At 39.1% G+C, this 21,678-nt stretch overlaps 1 protein-coding gene and 1 long non-coding RNA gene across 2 annotated transcripts in view; one reads left to right on the top strand and one right to left on the bottom strand.

The window, feature by feature from the left end:
- LOC134326066 (uncharacterized) overlaps positions 1–9,328 on the bottom strand; it is a 163,108-nt gene extending 153,780 nt beyond the window's left edge. Inside the window, exon 1 of the long non-coding RNA XR_010014478.1 lies at positions 9,164–9,328. This is a non-coding gene — a long non-coding RNA (uncharacterized LOC134326066). The remainder of the gene's footprint in view (positions 1–9,163) is intronic.
- Positions 9,329–17,962: 8,634 nt separating this feature from the next.
- On the top strand, positions 17,963–20,293 carry LOC134326000 (gamma-crystallin M2-like). The gene is made up of 3 exons (XM_063008193.1): positions 17,963–17,977; positions 18,080–18,328; positions 20,018–20,293. Exons 1-3 carry the CDS (start codon positions 17,963–17,965, stop codon positions 20,291–20,293), a joined length of 540 nt encoding a protein of 179 aa, XP_062864263.1.
- Positions 20,294–21,678: the final 1,385 nt, after the last annotated feature.

The following is a 21,678-nucleotide window of genomic DNA, read 5'->3' as shown; positions in this document are numbered from 1 at the left end:
TTTCATGTTCATCAAACCAATCTTTCACCAGTCTTGCTGTGTGTATTGGTGCATTGTCATCCTGATACACGGCACCGCCTTCAGGATACAATGTTTGAACCATTGGATGCACATGGTCCTCCAGAACCTTCACACTCTGCTCTTACTGGTGCAATGTGCAATTAATGAAGATTGGCCACCAGACTGGTCCAATTTAGCCATAAAACCTCCCACACTAAAATGACAGGTGTTTCAGTTTCATTGTCCAACCCCTGTATATATATACAGTATATATAGCTTGCTTATGTGATGCACTGATGGCTACAGGAGTCTCAAATGTTATATATGTAATATATATGGGTTTTTTTCTTTATACAGTGGGGTCAAAAAGTATTTAGTCAGCCACTGATTGTGCAGGTTCTCCTACTTAGAAAGATGAGAGAGGTCTGTAATTTTCATCATAGGTACACTTCAACTATGAGAGACAAAGTGAGAAAAACAAATCCAGGAAATCACATTGTAGAATTTTTTTAAGAATTTATTTGTAAATTATGGTGGAAAATAAGTATTTGGTCAATAACAAACAAGCAAGATTTCTGGCTCTCACAGACCTGTAACTTCTTCTTTAAAAAGCTTTTCTGTCCTCCACTCGTTACCTGTATTAATGGCACCTGTTTGACCTCGTTATCTGTATAAAAGACACCTGTCCACAGCCTCAAACAGTCAGACTCCAAACTCAACCATGGCCAAGACCAAAGAGCTGTCGAAGGACACCAGGAAGAAAATTGTAGACCTGCACCAGGCTGGGAAGAGTGAATCTACAATAGGCAAGCAGGTTGGTGTGAATAAATCAACTGTGGGAGCAATTGTAAGAAAATGGAAGACATACAAGACAATTGATAATCTCCCTTGAGGTCAAGATCTCATCCCGTGGGGTCAAAATTATCACATTATCAAATTTTCATATCAAAAATCCCAGAACTACATGGAGGGACCTGATGAATGACCTGCAGAGAGCTGGGACCAAAGTAACAAAGGCTACCATCAGTAACACACTACGCCGAGAGGGACTCAGATCCTGCAGTGCCAGGCGTGTCCCCCTGCTTAAGCCAGTACATGTCCAGGCCCGTCTGAAGTTTGCCAGAGAGCATATGGATGATCCAGAAGAGGATTGGGAGAATATCATGTGGTCAGATGAAACCAAAATGGAACTTTTTGGTAAAAACTCAACTCGTCGTGTTTGGAGGAAGAAGAAGAACCCAAGGACACCATACCTACTGTGAAGCATGGGGGTGGAAACATCATGCTTTGGGGCTGTTTTTCTGCAAAGGGGACAGGACGACTGATCCGTGTTAAGGGAAGAACAAACGGGGCCATGTATCGTGAGATTTTAAGCCAAAACCTCCTTCCATCAGTGAGAGCATTGAAGATGGAACGTGGCTGGGTCTTCCAGCATGACAATGATCCCAAACACACCGCTCGGGCAACGAAGAAGTGGCTCCCTAAAAAGCATTTGAAGGTCCTGGAGTGGCCTAGCCAGTCTCCAGACCTCAACCCCATAGAAAATTTGTGGAGTCCGTGTTGCCCAGTGACAGCCACAAAACATCACTGCTCTAGAGGAGATCTGCATGGAGGAATGGGCCAAAATACCAGCTACAGTGTGTGCAAACCTGGTGAAGACTTACAGGAAACGTTTGACCTCTGTCATTGCCAACAAAGGTTATGTTACAAAGTATTGAGTTGAACTTTTGTTATTGACCAAATACTTATTTTCCACCATAATTTACAAAAAAATTCTTTAAAAATCCTACAATGTGATTTCCTGGATTTTTTTTTCTCATTTTGTCTCTCATAGTTGAAGTGTACCTATGATGAAAATTACAGACCTCTCTCATCTTTCTAAGTAGGAGAACCTGCACAATCAGTGGCTGACTACATACTTTTTGGCCCCACTGTATATATATAAAATGTGTATTATAAAACGGATATGACCTATGACCACCTCACCTATGACCACCTCACATCATTCCATATTTATACGCCACTGAAAAGAAAAAGTTAATGTTATGTTCGCCCTCATATTGCCTAGCAACACTGTTAACGAACTACGTGATTTCGCGGAAGAATGTATTTTATTATATTTTATGTTGACCGCCGTTTTATAAAAGCAATAAGCCACTCGAGACCGTGCGTTACTGCTATGATTTTATCACGGGGAAAAACGTTTTAGGCACTCCGTTTCGCGTCATGCCAAAACGACCTTCCCCGTGATAAAATCGCAGTAACGCACAGCCTCTCGTGGCTTATTGCTTTATTTTACAATTCAGATGTAATGTATAAATATATGAATTCATGTATAAATAAATAAATAAATATATATAAACTATAAATCCAGCAAAATGTGTTAAATACTTTGTGTAATGAAAACTACAATTGTGATTATTTAAATATGAAAAGCTTCATAAATTACTTAATTTTGGTTGTAAACATGTAAAATCTTATCACTCATCTGCAAAATGTGAAAAGCTTTGCTAAAACGATACTGGAACAAAATGCAGTACTTTGAACTTGTTGACCCCTTTTGAACCCGTTGACCCACTTTGCCTTAAAATTTTGTCTCAGCGTGATTTTCAATCCTGCTAGAACGTTACTAGAACCTTGTTAAAATGATATTAGAACATAATGCAGTACTTAAAGCTTGCTTGTGTATATATATATATACATAAAAATTATAGATCCAGAAGATGTTTTTGTTGTGTTTAACTTCATTAAAAAAAGTGTCAGTTTGGTTGTAAACATGTAAAATCTTATCACTAATGACCTGCAAAATGTGAAAAACTTTGCTAAAACAATACTGGAACGTAATGCAGTACTTAAAACTTGCTTGTGTAATGCACTGATGGCCAGGAGGTTCTCATTTAAAGATTCTACGGTACATGGCCCTGCTCGTCAGCTCCTCAATGCGGTGAAATCTTGCTGTACCCTTAGCAGAGAAACAGACACAAAGCAGAATATTTCCACCTCCATGTTTGGTAGTGGGGATGGTGTTCTTGGGGTCATATCCAGCATTTCTCGACCTCCACACACAGCGAGCCAAGTTGATGCCGAAGAGCTCAATTTTGGTCTCATCTGACCACATCACATTCTCCCAAGCCTTCACTGAATCATTAAGGTGTTCAGTGGCAAACTTTAGACAGGCCTGTACATAAGCCTTCTTGAGCAAAAGAACTTTGCAGTCACTGAAGGATCTACATCCATTACGGTGAAGTGTGTTACCTGTTTTTTCTTTTGGTGACTGTGCACCCAGCTCCTATGAGATCATTAACAAGCTCCTCCCATGTAATTCTGGGCTGACATCTCACTTTTCTCAGAATCATCCTTACACCACAAGGTGAGATCTTGCATGGAGCTCCAGAGCAAGGCCGATTGACTGTTATCTTGTACTTTTTCCATTTTCGAATAATCTTTTTTACCAAGCTTTTTATTAATGGTCTTGTAGCCCATTCCAGCCTTGTGCAGGTCTATAATCTTGTCCCTGACGTCCTTTGACAGCTCTTTGGTCTTGCTCATGGTGGTCGAGAGGTTTGAATAGAAGAGACTGAAGAGTACTTTTGGTAATCAAATAATTATTTTCCTGTGTGTAAAATCTTATCACTAATGACCTGCAAAATGTGAAAAACTTTGCTAAAACGATACTGGAACATAATGCAGTACTTAAAGCTTTCTTGTGTGATGCACTGATGGCTGGAGTTTTTAAATACCGTGTCCACTCACTGTCCACTCTATTAGACACTCCTACCTAGTTGGTCCACCTTGTAGATGTAAAGTCAGAGACAATCGATCATCTATTGCTGCTGTTTGAGTCGGTCATCTTCTAGACCTTCATCAGTGGTCACAGGACGCTGCCCATGGGGCGCTGTGGGCTGGATATTTTTTGTTGGTGGACTATTCTCATTCCAGCAGTGACAGTGAGGTGTTTAAAAACTCCATCAGCATTGCTGTATCTGATCCACTCATACCAGCACAATACACACTAACACACCACCACCATGTCATTGCAAATATTCCCCATTTGAATAATTGTTAAGAACCTCAGTTTTGGCAGTGGCTCAGAACGATCTGTGAATGGATTTTGGCATGGTGTCTTCATGTCTGCGTTTGGTTTTCTGTGGGACGCCAATGTCCTTCCAACTAAAATCCATGCAAATTGTGAATTAGCAAGTAAATTGTGTTTAGGTGCATATAAGCAAAATTGTAAGTATCCTGTTCAGTTATGTGAAATGAAATAACTGAATGAATGAATGAATGAATTAGGTCAGTTAAAGTGTTTTATAACTGGTCAGTCATGAGCCTGGTCTTAGAGCACATTTAAAATAATAAAAATAATCTTTTATTTATTTATTGTTGTCCTAGTGTGGACCTGGTACCCATCATAGCTAATTCAGACTCCTTCACACCCTGAAATTTGCTGACTTATTGCATACAATATAGACAGTATAATCATTACACTGTAAGTGTAAGGCAACCTTACTTTTAAAAGCTTACAACGTTCAGACAGACAAACACAAATAAAGACACAACATACAGATCAATTCTTTAGTAGAACAGCTGAATTAGGCTGTATTGTAGGTGACCACATGGCAACATCATCTCATATATTACATTAGTCAGACATCAAAAGCAACCAAGAGCCATTTTTCATATTACTAGACTAAAGGTTTAGAAAAATGTGACTGAACCATAAATAAGCTGCAAAAAATATTATTTAAAGCAATCAGGACAGCCTGAAACTCCATTGGTATTCAGACAGCACATAAATTTAGTGCATTTTAGAATAAGTGGAGATGAAAGACCTTAAAATCCACTCACAGATCGTTCTGAGCCACTGCCAAAGCTGAGTTTCTTAACAATTATTCAAATGGGAAATATTTGCACTTGTTACAAGTTATCAGTGCACATCATCAAATCTGAACCCATTCCTCAGAGATTTACTGACTATAATATGTAAAGTAAAATAGTTGTTAGCCTGAAGCTGAAATATATGGAACAGTGCAGAACTGTTACTGCTGTTGTGTTTCTGAACTGTTTCAAAATGTCACTGGAGTACACTTTTAAGCAGACCTTTTCATGGCAGCCCATGTGACTCAATATTGATGTTATTTCACCTCAACATTTCATGATTTTGTTCTCTGTGCACTAAATGCAAACTGGTTAAAACGTAAGACCTAATAGTCAGGTTTTGGTCTATTTTAAACAAGGCATTTAATGTTTGACATTTAGAAAATGATGCAATTTTAATATACAGCAAATACTCAAGGGTGAGGTAAACAATGTGCATCTTAACCTAAATGAAAAAAAGAACTAATGCAACATTAAATCCAATGCTATAACCAGTACTTTTACATGCAGTTCTATGTTTTTACCATTTAAAAATACAAATTAATAACTATTAGTATGTCAGTCATGCTAAGTATCATCAAACTGAACTCTTTGCATGGAAAAACTTCTTATAATAGCATGCTAAAACTATTTTTCCTTCCAGAGGTTCTCTGTTGAATTCAGGGTCTGAGAAATATGAGGTCCAGTCAATAGCATCAATGCCTTCAGCATTTAAGAAATGCCCACAGACTCAGGCCTACAGGCATTGTCCTGCTCCAGGTAGAACCCAGGGCCTACACTACCACCAGTAGTCAGAGTACCATTGGCTATCACATGAACTGTGCGTGACCGTCCAATGATATACTTTCTCAGACCATCACTGACCCATGGCCAAACCAGTCATGCTGGATGATGTTGCAGGCAGCATTCACGGCATTCAACGTTCACCATGGCATCTCCAGACTCTTTTACATCTGGCAACTGCTCAGTGTGAACCTGCTCTCATTTGTATAGATCACTAACTGCCTCTGGCAGACATGCCAGTTCTCTTGTTCTTTGGCAAATGCCAATCAAGCTGGGGTGTAAGCACAGGTCCCATTAGATGACTATGAGCCCTCATGCCACACTTATGCAGTCTGTTTCTAACAGTACATCATGCATACCATTAGACCACTGAAGGTCATCTTGTAGGGCCCTGGCAGTGTTCCTCCTAGAACAAAAGAGCAGATACTGGTCCTGCTGGTGGGACGATGCCCTTTCTATGGCCCACACCAGCCCTCCTTGTGTATGAGTTTGTGTCTAGCTGTCTCCTCTACGCATTTTTGTGTGAAAAAAGATGATCTCTGATCCCTCAGGCGGCACTGAATCAAGAACCGTCATTCATCAATATAACCACATTAAGCAAGAGATTACTTTAGCAGACTGTTTTCAGCAACAAGTCCAAAAGCCAGGGTCTGTCATGGTATGGGGCTGTGTCAGTGCCTTTGGCAAAGGTCATTTATACCTCTGTTATTGATGCAGAAAAGTACATTGAGATCTTAGAGCAAGATATTCTGCTTTCAAGAAGACATCTTTTCAGGGACATCCAAGAAAATGCAAACCACATGCTGCACACATTACAAAGGCAGGGCTGCAGAAGAAAAGGGTGTTAAACCTTAAAACGTGTTTGCAGGAAGAATGGGACTAATTAACTAACTAATTAACTAGTTCATGGCTTGGTAAGCTTGGAAGCAAAACGTATTTTAAGTGTTGTGAGAGTTGTTCGTTGTACCTGAACAATGATTACATGCTTCTTTAATATCTTATCAGTATTATCATTTTAAAATATGATTTTAATCATATTTAGTTAAAGCCTTAATTAAACTGGCCAGATGTTGTCCATCAACTAATCGGCTCTCTGAGTCGGCTCTTTTAGTAAGGTGTCATAATGAGTCATTTTTTGACTTGGCTCTTTAATAGTCATTTGTTGTTCAGGTTCGATTCGGCTCATCATAACATTTTTTTTTACTTTATGGGACTTGACTGCTTGATTACCTATTTTTAAAAAGAGCAGCAGTCAGGTTCCAACTCTTTTGTGTCAAAAAATAAATACAGGCTGTATAATAATCCATATAATACACATTATACTAAATCATATACTACAAACACTGCTTTTTACATTTATTCTAATAGTTTTTATAACACATTGTTTTGTTTAAGCTACATTAAGACACTTTCTGCTCAGGGGCAATAAAAATCCAAAAATAGAGTTTATTTATTAGAATTTTAACTCCATGTTCTACACACTTTAGTTACATTCATGACAGAAACGGTAATTACTCATTACACAAGAGTCATCAGTTTACAAGTTTAATGTCAAACACAGTCATGGACAATTTTGTATCTCCAGTTCACCTTACTTATATGAAGCTCCTGAAGGAAACCCACGCAGACATGGGGAGAACATGCAAACTCCACACAGATAGGACCTGGACCGCCCCACCTGGGGATCAAACCGAGGACCTTCTTGCTGTGAGGCGACAGTGCTACCCACTGAGCCATCATTCTGCCCTGAAATGGAATTAAATCACCCACTGTACCAGATGCTCCACTGTGCTGCCCACAACCACATACTTTAATATTGATAAGTTTGACTGAAGAATGCTTTTAAATGAATGCTAAAAGATAAAGAGTCATTTGGTAGCTGAAAAGCAAACTCTTACAGGTGAACTAAATAATATGACTCAACGATAAAGAGTCTAAATGCCCACCACGTTGTGCTTTTTTTGCACTTGTAACTTCCATTCATTCATTTTTTACTCAGATCCTTCCTCATCATTAATAATTGCACTGTAGTTAGGCAATATATGTAAAACTTAGGTTACTTTCATTCTTGGTTGTTATGTGCTACTTTTTTGAATTCATATTGTTGAATTTCATAGTGTGTCATTCATGTGTAATGCTACTGGGACTTTAATTTCCTTTGGGATCAATAAAGTATCTGTCTGTCTGTCTGTCTATCTATCTATCTACCTATCTATCTATCTACATTTTTTTGATTTTTTTTTTTCTTTGCTGCCCTGTTCATTCCAGACACTCTCAACAAGTTTGTTTTAGGCTTTTTAGTACCATAATTTATCCACAACCACTCAAACATCCAATTCGCATCCCCCTGTCTACATACGCATAATTGCATTCATTAACACCAGACGAATCAGAATCGGTTTAAAAGTGGGAATCCCTTCAAAGACGACAGGGACGGATTAAATGGACAGATTACCCCCCTGGTCCCCTGCTCTCAACGTGTATACATCATGTACCATGTACAGTATCATATATTTAGAATTACATTTGCAAATAAGCTAAATTCCTCTGTAAGTAGTGCTTTGTCCACAATCTAGTCAACCATACCATTTTATTTCAGTTTCAGCATATATATATATATATTTAAATAACTTCACATCTGCTTTTGTAACAGTGAAAATAGTAAATTCCTCTTTAAAACGCATTGGCATATGATGTAAATTCTGCGCCTTTTTTCTCCTAATTGCACGCGTTTATTGCATGTACTCGGTTTTTACGCGTTGATTAGTTTTACATTCTGCATACAGCACGGCAAAGTCACTGTCTGAATTCCGCTGCTTTATTATAACTGCACACACTTTTATTTATTTATTGGATTATAGAGATTTACTAAGAGATCATGGTTAAAACTTCACGATAAACATTTATAGTCTGCATAAAAACAACAAAAATATTTTACATGTAACCATAATTTGAGAGTATTATATAAAGCAAATGCATACACTATACAACATTGCGCACATTTCTATTTTATGTATATATATTCCCTCTCTTTCCCTTTATTTATATATATTTTTTTTTTCAATTTTTACTTTTTTGCCCAATGTCATAATTTTTAGACCTCATGGACACACCAAGTCCACGGTGGGGCGTAAATTTATGTCTGTAATAGCCCATAAACATTCATATCCACTCCAAAAATCAGGAAAAAAATGAAGTCGAGGGAATTTATAATAGTGTATACATTTTAAATTGTAATAGAAATGATACAGACTGCTCTTTTAAATAACCAACCCGAGCATCACAAGTGCATCAGCTTATCAGTTCATCAGCATCCCGCTTTACTTAAGAAAAACAGTCTATAGTCATTTCAAGGAAACCACAGATCTATAGCCTGTCTTTTGATCTAGGTTTAAATCTACTAATAAAACTGTGTACTCTTATTTATCTAACGCACAGTGCCCAAAGATGAGCGCATGCCTGGCATACATGCACAAGATCTATACCAAACAGCAAGTCTCACCTTCAAACTGTATAATCCCTTCTGTTAAAGCTTCCTCCGCACAAAAGAAAAGTAGAATTCAAATTCCTTGAAGCGGTGCTATCCAGTAAGACGCAGTTTAGAGCAGATTGCGGTGTTTCTCTCCTTCATCAAGCATCACACGTGAGCGTTTCTATTCCAGCTTTATCACCCGCATCCCTGGAGCGGATCTGGTAGCAGCATCAGCAGCGCACTGGGAAAAACCGCCCACAGCGACCACAGGCCACGCCCGACTGAAACAAAGCTGTGCTCTGATTGGTCAAGTGGCCTCCCGTTCAATAATTTTACATTAAAATGAAAAATTACAATTATTTCTAATTTGTCATTTAATTACAAGTTTTTAAACGAAATGCATAAATATATATATACACTGATCAGCCATAACATTAAAACCGCCTTCTTGTTTCTACACTCACTGTCCATTTAATCAGCTCCACTTACCATATAGAAGCACTTTGAAGTTCTACACTTACTGACTGTAGTCCATTTGTTTCTCTGCATGGTCAGGACCCCCACAGGACCACCACAGAGTAGGTATTATTTAGGTGGTGGATCATTCTCAGCACTGCAGTGACAATGACATGGTGGTGATGTGTTAGTGTGTGTTGTGCTGGTATGAGTGGATCAGACACAGCAGCATGATGGAGTTTTTAAACATTTCACTGTCACTGCTGGGCCCATTTTTCCCCAAAAAGAGTACCGATTACTCTGGAATACTGATTTTTCTACCACAGTACGTTTCTACTGTGTGATGGTCCATCTTAGATGCCTCAGAGCCCTGAGAAGTCAACACAGCTTCTAGACATGGTTAAAATAAGGCTTCTTTTTTGCACAGTAAAGTTTTAAGTGGCATTTATGAATGTAACATTATATTCTAGTGCTTAACAAAAGTTTGCCAAAGTAATCCCTTGCCCATGTGATTATATCAGCTATTAATGAATGATGGTGAATTGTTTATAATATTATGTACTATATATGCACATCCTTTCCTATTTTTTTTTATTAACATGTCAAGCATTTTAGTAATTTTATCATGCATTTGTTGACAAACTAGAGATCCTCTTTTGTTATTATTAGTTTAACCTTATTACTAGCCCTAAAATGCCTTTTTTAATATCAACAATGTATATTAACAAATTAAATGAAGTTGACCAGACACAATGTGAAATATCTTGGGTTCATACTGTCTGCAGTGAAATGAAGGTTAAAGTAAATGTAAGAAACTCTGTATCTGCAGTCCAGACTCCAGTCTCATATCGAAAATGTTTGGCACATCCTAAAGAGAAAAATTAGATGACTGCGACCATGAGTACGCCGAGTCTGATTCATTGAGTGCAAGGCAGCAAACACCCCTGACAGGTCGCCAGTCCATCACAGAGCAGACACCTTGCTGCTGTGAGGTGACAGCGCTACACATTGCGCCACTGTGCCTTATTTATTTAATTATTTATTTACTTTTTACTATTTACATTTGCATTCGCAATTGGTAGGATTGGAGCTAAATGAATTAACAGTTTTAGATCATATGTCTAGCAGTCAGTGTTGAACATTTAATAAATTTGCATATCTACCTATTTCTCCTCGACTTGCTTAACAACACTCTGAACTGTGCACAAGGGCACTAGGTGAAAGGTTGGGTTCTCTTTCACATCATAAGTTTCCACTTTTTTTTTTTTCATTTAGTTGTATTTCTATTTGAGGCTTTTAGAATAATATCCACCTCTTCATCATTATGCCATTAATGGTGGTACAAATATGCATAAAGCTATGTTATATGGACAGGCAGATTTAGATACAGGTCAACTTATTGTTATTATACACAGCATGGACAGAACAATGTAGAACTGTGTATCTCAGAACAGGCTATTATAAAAGTGCCTATTCATTAAAATGCTAGGTGGCAGGTTGGAGATCATTGCTGTCAGTGAAATTAAAATGTATGTATCTTAGTTCTTCTGTCAAACAAATTTCCCCCCGGGGTAAACCAATAAATTTTTCTTTAGCCTTTAAGCCAAATATCATGCGTGTATTGAAATTAGTATAAGATCAGTTCTCAACAGAAATATTTACATTAATGGCATTTAGCAGACGCTTTTATTTAAAAAGACTTACAGTTATGACCGTACACCGATCAGGCATAACATTATGAACACCTTCCTAATATTGTGTTGGTCCCCCTTTTGCTGCCAAAACAGCCCTGACCCGTCGAGGCATGTACTCCACTTGATCCCTGAAGGTGTGCTGTGGTCTCTGGCACCAAGATGTTAGCAGCAGATCCTTTAACTCCTGTAAGTTGCAAGGCATCCATAAATCAGACTTGTTTGTCCAGCACATCCCACAGATGCTTGATTGGATTGAGAGCTGGGGAATTTGGAGGCCAAGTCAACACCTCAAACTCATTGTTGTGCTCCTCAAACCATACCTAAACGTGATTCATCAGACCAGGCCACCTTCTTCCATTGCTCCGTGGTCCAGTTATGATGCTCACGTGCCCATTGCTGGCTCTTTTGGCGGTGGAAAGGGGTCAGCATGGGCACCCTGACTGGTCTGCGGCTATGTTATGCCTCGTCTGTGTATACAATTCTCAGCAATTGAGGGTTAAGGGCCTCCTTCCAGGGCCCAACAGTGGCTAATTACTGATCCAGTACCTTAACCTTTCCTCTGTCTCATATGTGAGACAGGTATGTCTTATGTCTTGATTTTTTCTCCCAAAAAAGTATCAAAGGTGGCTTTGAGTTCGCTAATTAGACTTGTTCTGACATCTAAAACATTGATAACAGAAACACACCTTACTTGAAAAGAAATCTTGTTGTATGTGATCTATCATTCATTTTACCACGTCTTTGACAGATACATACAAAGCATAACACGAGAACAAAGACGTCTTCACACAAGTATTTCATATTCATTGTTGATTTGTTTTTGTAATTGTGTACAAATGATTGATTTTACCTTACAAGTGAACGACGCCGCTAAATTCTAACAAACCAATCAAATATTGGTAATTTGCTTAGTGATACTACTTCAGTTTGGTCATAATGCGTCCGGCACCACCTGGAAACACTTGCCGTAGGGCAGGAATACACCTTGGGCAAGGCAGCAATCCACTGCAGGGCATCACATTTTCACATCTATTTTAGCCTGGAGTGTGAATGATAAATCAATATGTGCAATAATGACGTAATAAATGTAATAGCTGGTTATTAGTGGTCTGAGTCGGATTTTGTGTCCTACCTGTGTTCTGCCATTGGTGGTTTAGTCTGCTTTTCACACCTGTTTTCAGTTTTCTTCATTACTTTGACTTTGTTCACCTGTGTTGCATTACGCAGGTGCCTTGTTTGCTGTGTATTTAAGCCATTTTGTGCATGGTCTAAATAATTAACAGCTTTGAATAATTTGTCTAGCAGCTATGTCACTAGTTTGTATGTATACAGTCATTAATGAACATTAATACATTAATTTACCTATTTCTACTCAGCTTGCTCAACAACACTCTGACCTGTGCACAAGGGCAGTAGGTGAAAGGTTGGGGACTTTTTCACATAATGAGTTTCCACTTGAGTGGTCTACATGAATATCAGACTAGTGTATCAACGCCTGTGCCAATTGATTAGAATGCTTCTACGGTACTACTGTGTCTTGACCAGCTTCTGTTCTACAACTATGAGATTTGCCTGATTGACGACTCTTGGATAGGATACAGAAGCACTCTGCCAAGTTTCATGTCAATCGGACAATCTATGTTTGTGTAACATTATCTTGCAGGTTATAGTGCCACCTAACACTGCAGTTACACCATATTTTTGCCATAACTTAAGAACTTCCCATGATACCCACCCCACCCCGATTATAGACAAAGGTGCAGAGCTTGGGAGATCTAGGTCATAAAAACTTGTGGTGATCAGGGATGTTGGGTTGCTGTTGTTCTGCATCTCTTGTCCGATCACTCAGGTTTGATGACATTGGGGGAAGTGGGCGCTGATGTCCTCTGAAAGCCTTCATGACTGTGTTACCTGCTCGCTCTCCCTTTTAGTTATGACTTTTTGACCTTGAAGTTTTGTGACAATCGGTGCAATGCTTTTTGAGCTAGAGCAGTATGTGTACTTTATGCTTGGTTTGCTCAACCTATTTTTTTTCAATTGGGATCTGACAGTGCACAAAAAGTCTGACAGTTCAAGTGCTTAGGGTTTTTTTGATACCACATTTGTGTATTTGGGGTAAAAATCCAGAAAATAGTTTGCACTCAAAAATTGGTGTGACTACATTATTATGCAAATTAGTTTAAAATCTAAGTAGCCGGAGATTTATGGTTCTGGAGGCTTTTTATAGGACATAAGAAAATAATGTTCTCTCTGTGTCATATGGTAGTAGATATGGACCTTGAAGTTTAATGCTATGATATAGCGCCACCATCAGGCCAAATGGGCTGTGCTCAGGCTTAAAAGTAGCTGGACGGACTACCACCTGTTGACCAAATGACATTTTACAGATTGGTTTGTGAATTTCGTTTTATCAGACAAAAAGAAGAAGGAAAAGGACAAAAACAAGAAGTATTAAAAGAACAAGTAGAAGAAGAAGAAATTCCTGCCATCACTAAGTTGTTGGGCCTCTGAACAAGGTCCTTAACCCTCAATTGCTTGAACTGTAGTTACAGTGTATCACAAAAGTGAGTACACCCCTCACATTTCTGCAAATATTTCATTATATCTTTTCATAGGACAACACTATAGACATGAAACTTGGATATAACTTAGAGTAGTCAGTGTACAACTTGTATAGCAGTGTAGATTTACTGTCTTCTGAAAATAACTCAACACACAGCCATTAATGTCTAAATGGCTGGCAACATAAGTGAGTACACCCCACAGTGAACATGTCCAAATTGTGCCCAAAGTGTCAATATTTTGTGTGACCACCATTATTATCCAGCACTGCCTTAACCCTCCTGGGCATGGAATTCACCAGAGCTGCACAGGTTGCTACTGGAATCCTCTTCCACTCCTCCATGATGACATCACGGAGCTGGTGGATGTTAGACACCTTGAACTCCTCCACCTTCCACTTGAGGATGCGCCACAGGTGCTCAATTGGGTTTAGTCCATCACCTTTACCTTCAGCTTCCTCAGCAAGGCAGTTGTCATCTTGGAGGTTGTGTTTGGGGTCGTTATCCTGTTGGAAAACTGCCAGTTTTCGAAGGGAGGGGATCATGCTCTGTTTCAGAATGTCACAGTACATGTTGGAATTCATGTTTCCCTCAATGAACCGCAGCTCCCCAGTGCCAGCAACACTCATGCAGCCCAAGACCATGATGCTACCACCACCATGCTTGACTGTAGGCAAGATACAGTTGTCTTGGTACTTCTCACCAGGGCGCCGCCACACATGCTGGACACCATCTGAGCCAAACAAGTTTATCTTGGTCTCGTCAGACCACAGGGCATTCCAGTAATCCATGTTCTTGGACTGCTTGTCTTCAGCAAACTGTTTGCGGGCTTTCTTGTGCGTCAGCTTCCTTCTGGGATGACGACCATGCAGACCGAGTTGATGCAGTGTGCGGCGTATGGTCTGAGCACTGACAGGCTGACCTCCCACGTCTTCAACCTCTGCAGCAATGCTGGCAGCACTCATGTGTCTATTTTTTAAAGCCAACCTCTGGATATGACGCCGAACACGTGGACTCAACTTCTTTGGTCGACCCTGGCGAAGCCTGTTCCGAGTGGAACCTGTCCTGGAAAACCGCTGTATGACCTTGGCCACCATGCTGTAGCTCAATTTCAGGGTGTTAGCAATCTTCTTATAGCCCAGGCCATCTTTGTGGAGAGCAACAATTCTATTTCTCACATCCTCAGAGAGTTCTTTGCCATGAGGTGCCATGTTGAATATCCAGTGGCCAGTATGAGAGAATTGTACCCAAAACACAAAATTTAACAGCCCTGCTCCCCATTTACACCTGGGACCTTGACACATGACACCAGGGAGGGACAACGACACATTTGGGCACAATTTGGACATGTTCACTGTGGGGTGTACTCACTTATGTTGCCAGCTATTTAGACATTAATGGCTGTGTGTTGAGTTATTTTCAGAAGACAGTAAATCTACACTGCTATACAAGCTGTACACTGACTACTCTAAGTTATATCCAAGTTTCATGGATATAGTGTTGTCCCATGAAAAGATATAATGAAATATTTGCAGAAATGTGAGGGGTGTACTCACTTTTGTGATACACTGTAATGATAAATGTAAGTCGCTTTGGACAAAGGTGTCTGCCAAATGCTGTAAATGTAAATTCTATAAAAAACAAAAGGGTTTCAGCACCTTTGTTGTTTGGACACCTAATAAAGAGAACAATGTTCTTACTTTTCAATAACTGCACATACTCTTACCCAATGCTTATCTATTTAATGGATATAACTCTATAGCTTTTAATACAGTTTAAGGTTTCTCATTGTCTGTTCTAGGACCCACAGCTGTCATCACACTGTCAATACTACAACATCATTTGTTTTGCTGAGCCATTTCTTCACTATTTCTACAACCCCAAATCAGAAAAAGTTGGGACATCATGGGAAATGCAGATAATAAAAAAAAAACACAGAGTTTATTACATTTACTTTGACTTTTGCAGACAGGATGAACCTGATATATTTCATGTTTTGTCTGGTCAGCTTCTTTCCATGTATTAATAAACATCCGTTCCTGCATTTCAGGCCTGCAACACATTCCAAAAAGAGTTGGGACAGTAAAGCATTTACCACTTTGTAATGTTGCCATTCCTTTTCAACACACTTAAAAGACGTTTTGGCACTGAGGAGACCAAGTGATTTAGTGTTTCAGACACGTCTTAAGATGTGCAACAGTACGGGGTCATTCAAAATTCTCCACACATTCTCTATTGGGGACAAGTCAGGACTGCAGGCAGGCCACTCCAGTACCCGTACCCTCTTCTTCTGCAGCCATGCCTTTTTGTGCAGCATGTGGTTTTGCATTGTCTTGTTGAAAAATGCATGGACGTCCCTGGAAAAGACAACGTCTTGGCTTCTTTTTTTGCACAGTAAAGCTTTAAATGCCATTTGTTCCTGTAACTCTGTATTGTAGTGCTTGACAAAAGTTTGCCAAAGTAAGCCCTCACCCATGTAGTTATATCAGCTATTGTTGAGTGGGGGTTCTTGATGCAGTGCCGTCTGAGGGATCGAAGATCACGGGTGTTCAGCTTAAGCTTGCGCTCTTGGCCTTTACGCACTGAAATTCCACCCTTGGATTGTTTAATGATCTTGTGCACTGTAGAGGGAGAACTATGCAAATACCTTCTAATCTGTCTTTGAGGTACATTGTTTTAAAACATTTCAATCATTTTCTCACACATTTGTTGACAAACTGGAGATCCTCTGATCATCTTTGCTCATCAGAGACTCAGCCTTTCCCGGATGCTGCTTTTGTACCAAACCATGATTACAATCACCTGTTAACATCACCTGTTTGAAATCACATCATTATTTAGTTTTTTCACCTCATTACTAGCCCTAAATTGCCCCTGTCTCAACTTTTTTGGAATGTGTTGCAGGCCTGAAATGCTGGAATGGATTTTTATTAACAAATGAAATGAAATTGAGCAGATAAAACATGAAATATCTTTGGTTCAAACTGTTTGCAATCAAATAAAAGTCAAAGTAAATGTAAGGAACACTGCATTTTTATTTTATTTGCATTGTCCATACTGTCCCAACCATTTCTGATTCGAGGTTGTATAAAAAAAATGTTACTGTGATTTTTTTGGCTGCCAGCACATTTTACTTTATTTATAATGGTGCAGCGATGGTAAGATCTTTAGCACTGTCTGTATTCTGCTTTGATCAGTATGTCAGTGCTTTTCACTTATTTTTTGCTTGAAAACATCAGAAGGTTGTCATCATGTAAAGAACAATGTAGAATCCTTAACCAAAAACATCTGTTACTGTTGTGAACAGACTCAGACAAAGTGAATGGTTATTAAAAATTAAGTATAACAGTTTATCAAACAAGATTTTGTTTCTGCCCAAACACATATTACTTAAGCTTTCTTGCAATGCATGTGCATTTGCTAAGTGTGGATTTGTTTTTATTGATTATTTTTAACATTTTTGTTAACGAAATCTTTTTGTGCTCTTGATATCATAATCTTAGATCTGTGAGTAATTTATAATACTAACACAGTAAGATATGTAGTGTAGTTATTGAAATAATTAAATATGAAAATATACCAAACTAATATTTATACATAATATTCAATATAATAGTCAAAAGATTTTAACATTTATAATTAATTTTGACAACAATAAGAGAAAATAAGACACCATCATAAAAATCAAGTTAAATAAAAAATAAAAAAACAACCCAAGCATTTTTTTTAAGGATTATTAAGGATTGAAGGTTTTTTTCTTCTTTTAGAATTAAAAAAACACATAAAACTAACCAAAATAACTGAGTGCAGCATTTATGTTGAGTTTTCTAGTAAAAAGCCTAGCAAAGCCATTCAAACACAAACATTTAAATAGAAATACAATACATTTGTAAAAAGTCAAAGCAACAAAAATCTTTTGTACACTGAGTCAAACGTAAAAGCTCTTCAGCTGTGTGTATGGGCCTCTGTGCTATTGTGCTTGCTCAGGAGATTTTACAATAGGGCTTACATACTCTTTAGTGCTGGTCAGGTATAAATGCCAGGGTTGAAGCAGGCAGGATGTCAGTTCACCAAGTGGAAACAGTTGTGGACCTAGTGGATGAACAGGAACAGCCAAAATGACCATGGGCAAGGTAGGAACTACAAAACACACAAATGCACACACATACACATTTTTTTGTATATATGTACATGTTATATTTTTATATGCATGTTATATCCCCTTGTTCAAACAGGTTATCTTCTATGAGGACAGGAACTTCATGGGGCGCTCCTATGAGTGCACCGGTGATTGTTCCGATATGCACTCTTACATGAGCCGCTGCCACTCATGCAGGGTGGAGAGCGGCTGCTGGATGGTCTACGACCAGGCCAACTACATGGGCAACCAATATTTCCTGAAAAGGGGAGATTACGCTGACTACCACAGCATGTGGGGTTGGGGCATGAACAGCTGGATCAGGTCCTGTCACATGATTCCTATGGTACGCTATCTAATGTAAAGTATTATTCCAGAACAATGTTACAATATACAGTGTATCACAAAAGTGAGTACACCCCTCACATTTCTGCAAATATTTCATTATATCTTTTCATGGGACAACACTATAGACATGAAACTTGGATATAACTTAGAGTAGTCAGTATACAGCTTGTATAGCAGTGTAGATTTACTGTGTTCTGAAAATAACTCAACACACAGCCATTAATGTCTAAATAGCTGGCAACATAAGTGAGTACACCCCACAGTGAACATGTCCAAATTGTGCCCAAATGTGTCGTTGTCTCTCCCTGGTGTCATGTGTCAAGGTCCCAGGTGTAAATGGGGAGCAGGGCTGTTAAATTTGGTGTTTTGGGTACAATTCTCTCATACTGGCCACTGGATATTCAACATGGCACCTCATGGCAAAGAACTCTCTGAGGATGTGAGAAATAGAATTGTTGCTTTCCACAAAGATGGCCTGGGCTATAAGAAGATTGCTAACACCCTGAAACTGAGCTACAGCATGGTGGCCAAGGTCATACAGCGGTTTTCCAGGACAGGTTCCACTCGGAACAGGCTTCGCCACGGTCGACCAAAGAAGTTGAGTCCACGTGTTCGGCGTCATATCCAGAGGTTGGCTTTAAAAAATAGACACATGAGTGCTGCCAGCATTGCTGCAGAGGTTGAAGACGTGGGAGGTAAGCCTGTCAGTGCTCAGACCATACGCCGCACACTGCATCAACTCGGTCTGCATGGTCGTCATCCCAGAAGGAAGCTGACGCACAAGAAAGCCCGCAAACAGTTTGCTGAAGACAAGCAGTCCAAGAACATGGATTACTGGAATGCCCTGTGGTCTGACGAGACCAAGATAAACTTGTTTGGCTCAGATGGTTTCCAGCATGTGTGGCGGCGCCCTGGTGAGAAGTACCAAGACAACTGTATCTTGCCTACAGTCAAGCATGGTGGTGGTAGCATCATGGTCTTGGGCTGCATGAGTGTTGCTGGCACTGTGGAGCTGCAGTTCATTGAGGGAAACATGAATTCCAACATGTACTGTGACATTCTGAAACAGAGCATGATCCCCCCCCCTTCGAAAACTGGGCCTCATGGCAGTTTTCCAACAGGATAACGACCCCAAACAAAACCTCCAAGATGACAACTGCCTTGCTGAGGAAGCTGAAGGTAAAGGTGATGGACTAAACCCAATTGAGCACCTGTGGCGCATCCTCAAGTGGAAGGTGGAGGAGTTCAAGGTGTCTAACATCCACCAGCTCCGTGATGTCATCATGGAGGAGTGGAAGATGATTCCAGTAGCAACCTGTGCAGCTCTGGTGAATTCCATGCCCAGGAGGGTTAAAGCAGTGCTGGATAATAATGGTGGTCACACAAAATATTGACACATTTGGGCACAATTTGGACATGTTCACTGTGGGGTGTACTCACTTATGTTGCCAGCTATTTAGACATTAATGGCTGTGTGTTGAGTTATTTTCAGAAGACAGTAAATCTACACTGCTATACAAGTTGTACACTGACTACTCTAAGTTATATCCAAATTTCATGTCTATAGTGTTGTCCCATGAAAAGATATAATGAAATATTTGCAGAAATGTGAGGGGTGTACTCACTTTTGTGATACACTGTATATTTTCCAGAAAACTGACATTATATTTGTTTATTTTCCAAACAGTGGAGAGGATCATACAAAATAAAGATCTATGAGAGGGAGAACTTTATGGGTCAGATGATGGAGGTGATGGATGACTGTGATTCCTTCATGGATCGTTACCACTGGTCCAACGGATGCATGTCCTGCCATGTGATGGACGGCCACTGGCTCATGTATGAGTTTCCCCATTACAGGGGCAGGATGTGGTACTTCAGGCCTGGAGAGTACAGGAACTTCAGGGACTACAGTGGAATGAGGTTCATGAGCATGAGGCGCATCATGGACTCCTGGTATTAAAATACATGTCAAATAATGTGATCAAAGCAAATTTTAAATAAAAGTTTTAAATAAAATGGGCGTTTCAAGTGTAGTTTTTCTCTAATTCAAATTTTAATGCAGTTGCAGTCAAATGTGGAAATACACTTGTAATAGACTTTGCTTTTAATTAATTACTTGTATACATGTTTACTTTCTTTGCATGAATTTTAGCTTTATCCTAAAAAATTGCTGGGCAAATGATATATACCAACAGGCCAATATGCTGCAAAAACATGTTAAAGAGTCCTGTGGTATCTAGTATAAGGACATTTTTAGGGAGTGGTCCTAATCTTTGGCCCATTGATGTACATACAGTTAAAAAATAATAATATAAAATAATAATATGAACACCTTAACAATAAAGAAAGCTCCAAAAGACAAATAATGCTATGACAAAATATTCACCCGGCACCCGACCTTTTCTGTTTTAGCTCATTTGTCACATTTATATGTTTTATATCTTCCAACTAATTTCAAAATAAGATAAATCAACATAAGTAAAAGCAGAATTAAGCTTTTGCATTAAATATATATCACCCATGTGAAAAAGTATTTTCCCCCTACACCTAATAACTGCTTGCATCACACTTGGCAGTAAAAACTGCAATTAAACGTTATGAGGAATTTTGTCCCATTCTCCATATGTTCTTATAGTCAAATGCAGTGTTAGCTTGATCTTCAAAAAGTTCTTCAAATGTTTATCTGGGTTTTTTTGTGACCTCCTGGATGAGTCGTCCATGCATTATTGGTAGATTTTTGGTTCACCACTGTTTTAGGCTTTCTCTGCTTGTGGATATGGGTGGCTCGATGGGTAGCACTGTCGCCTCACAGCAAGAAGGTCCTGGGTCTTTTCTGTGCGGATGTTCTCTCCATGTCTGCGTCCTCCCACAGTCCAAAAACATGCAGTCAGGTTAATTGGAGACACTAAATTGCCCGATAAGTGAATGGGTGTGTGTATATGTGTCTGCCCTGAGATGGACTGGCGCCTCGTCCAGGGTGTTACTTTGTGCTTTGCGCTTATTGAAAAACTGGGAGTGGCTAGTGAAATTGAACCCAATTGTTAAATAAATGTGGTTAACTTGTAGATTTAGTAGCTCAGTGATCATAATTGGGCTTTTAAAACATGTAGCTATACATACACATTTGTGTAATAAATTCTATAATCTTAGTTTAGTCAAATTTACAATGAAATAACACACTTTTCTTCATGTGTACCACCTCACATGTTTAATACATACTCTTTATAAATCCTAAATATTATCCTGTGAAAGAGCTGCTTAATAGAGAGCTATATTGCTTATGGGTGTGTAATGAAGGACTTCTGCAGATACCCTTTAAATGAAGTGTTACTAATGAATTAGTTA

The sequence above is a fragment of the Trichomycterus rosablanca genome, chromosome 14 (genome assembly GCF_030014385.1).
Source record: "Trichomycterus rosablanca isolate fTriRos1 chromosome 14, fTriRos1.hap1, whole genome shotgun sequence".
Taxonomy (NCBI): Eukaryota; Metazoa; Chordata; class Actinopteri; order Siluriformes; family Trichomycteridae; genus Trichomycterus; species Trichomycterus rosablanca.
The sequence above is the reverse complement of the archived record's forward strand: the minus strand, read 5'-3'. Positions and strand labels throughout refer to the sequence as shown.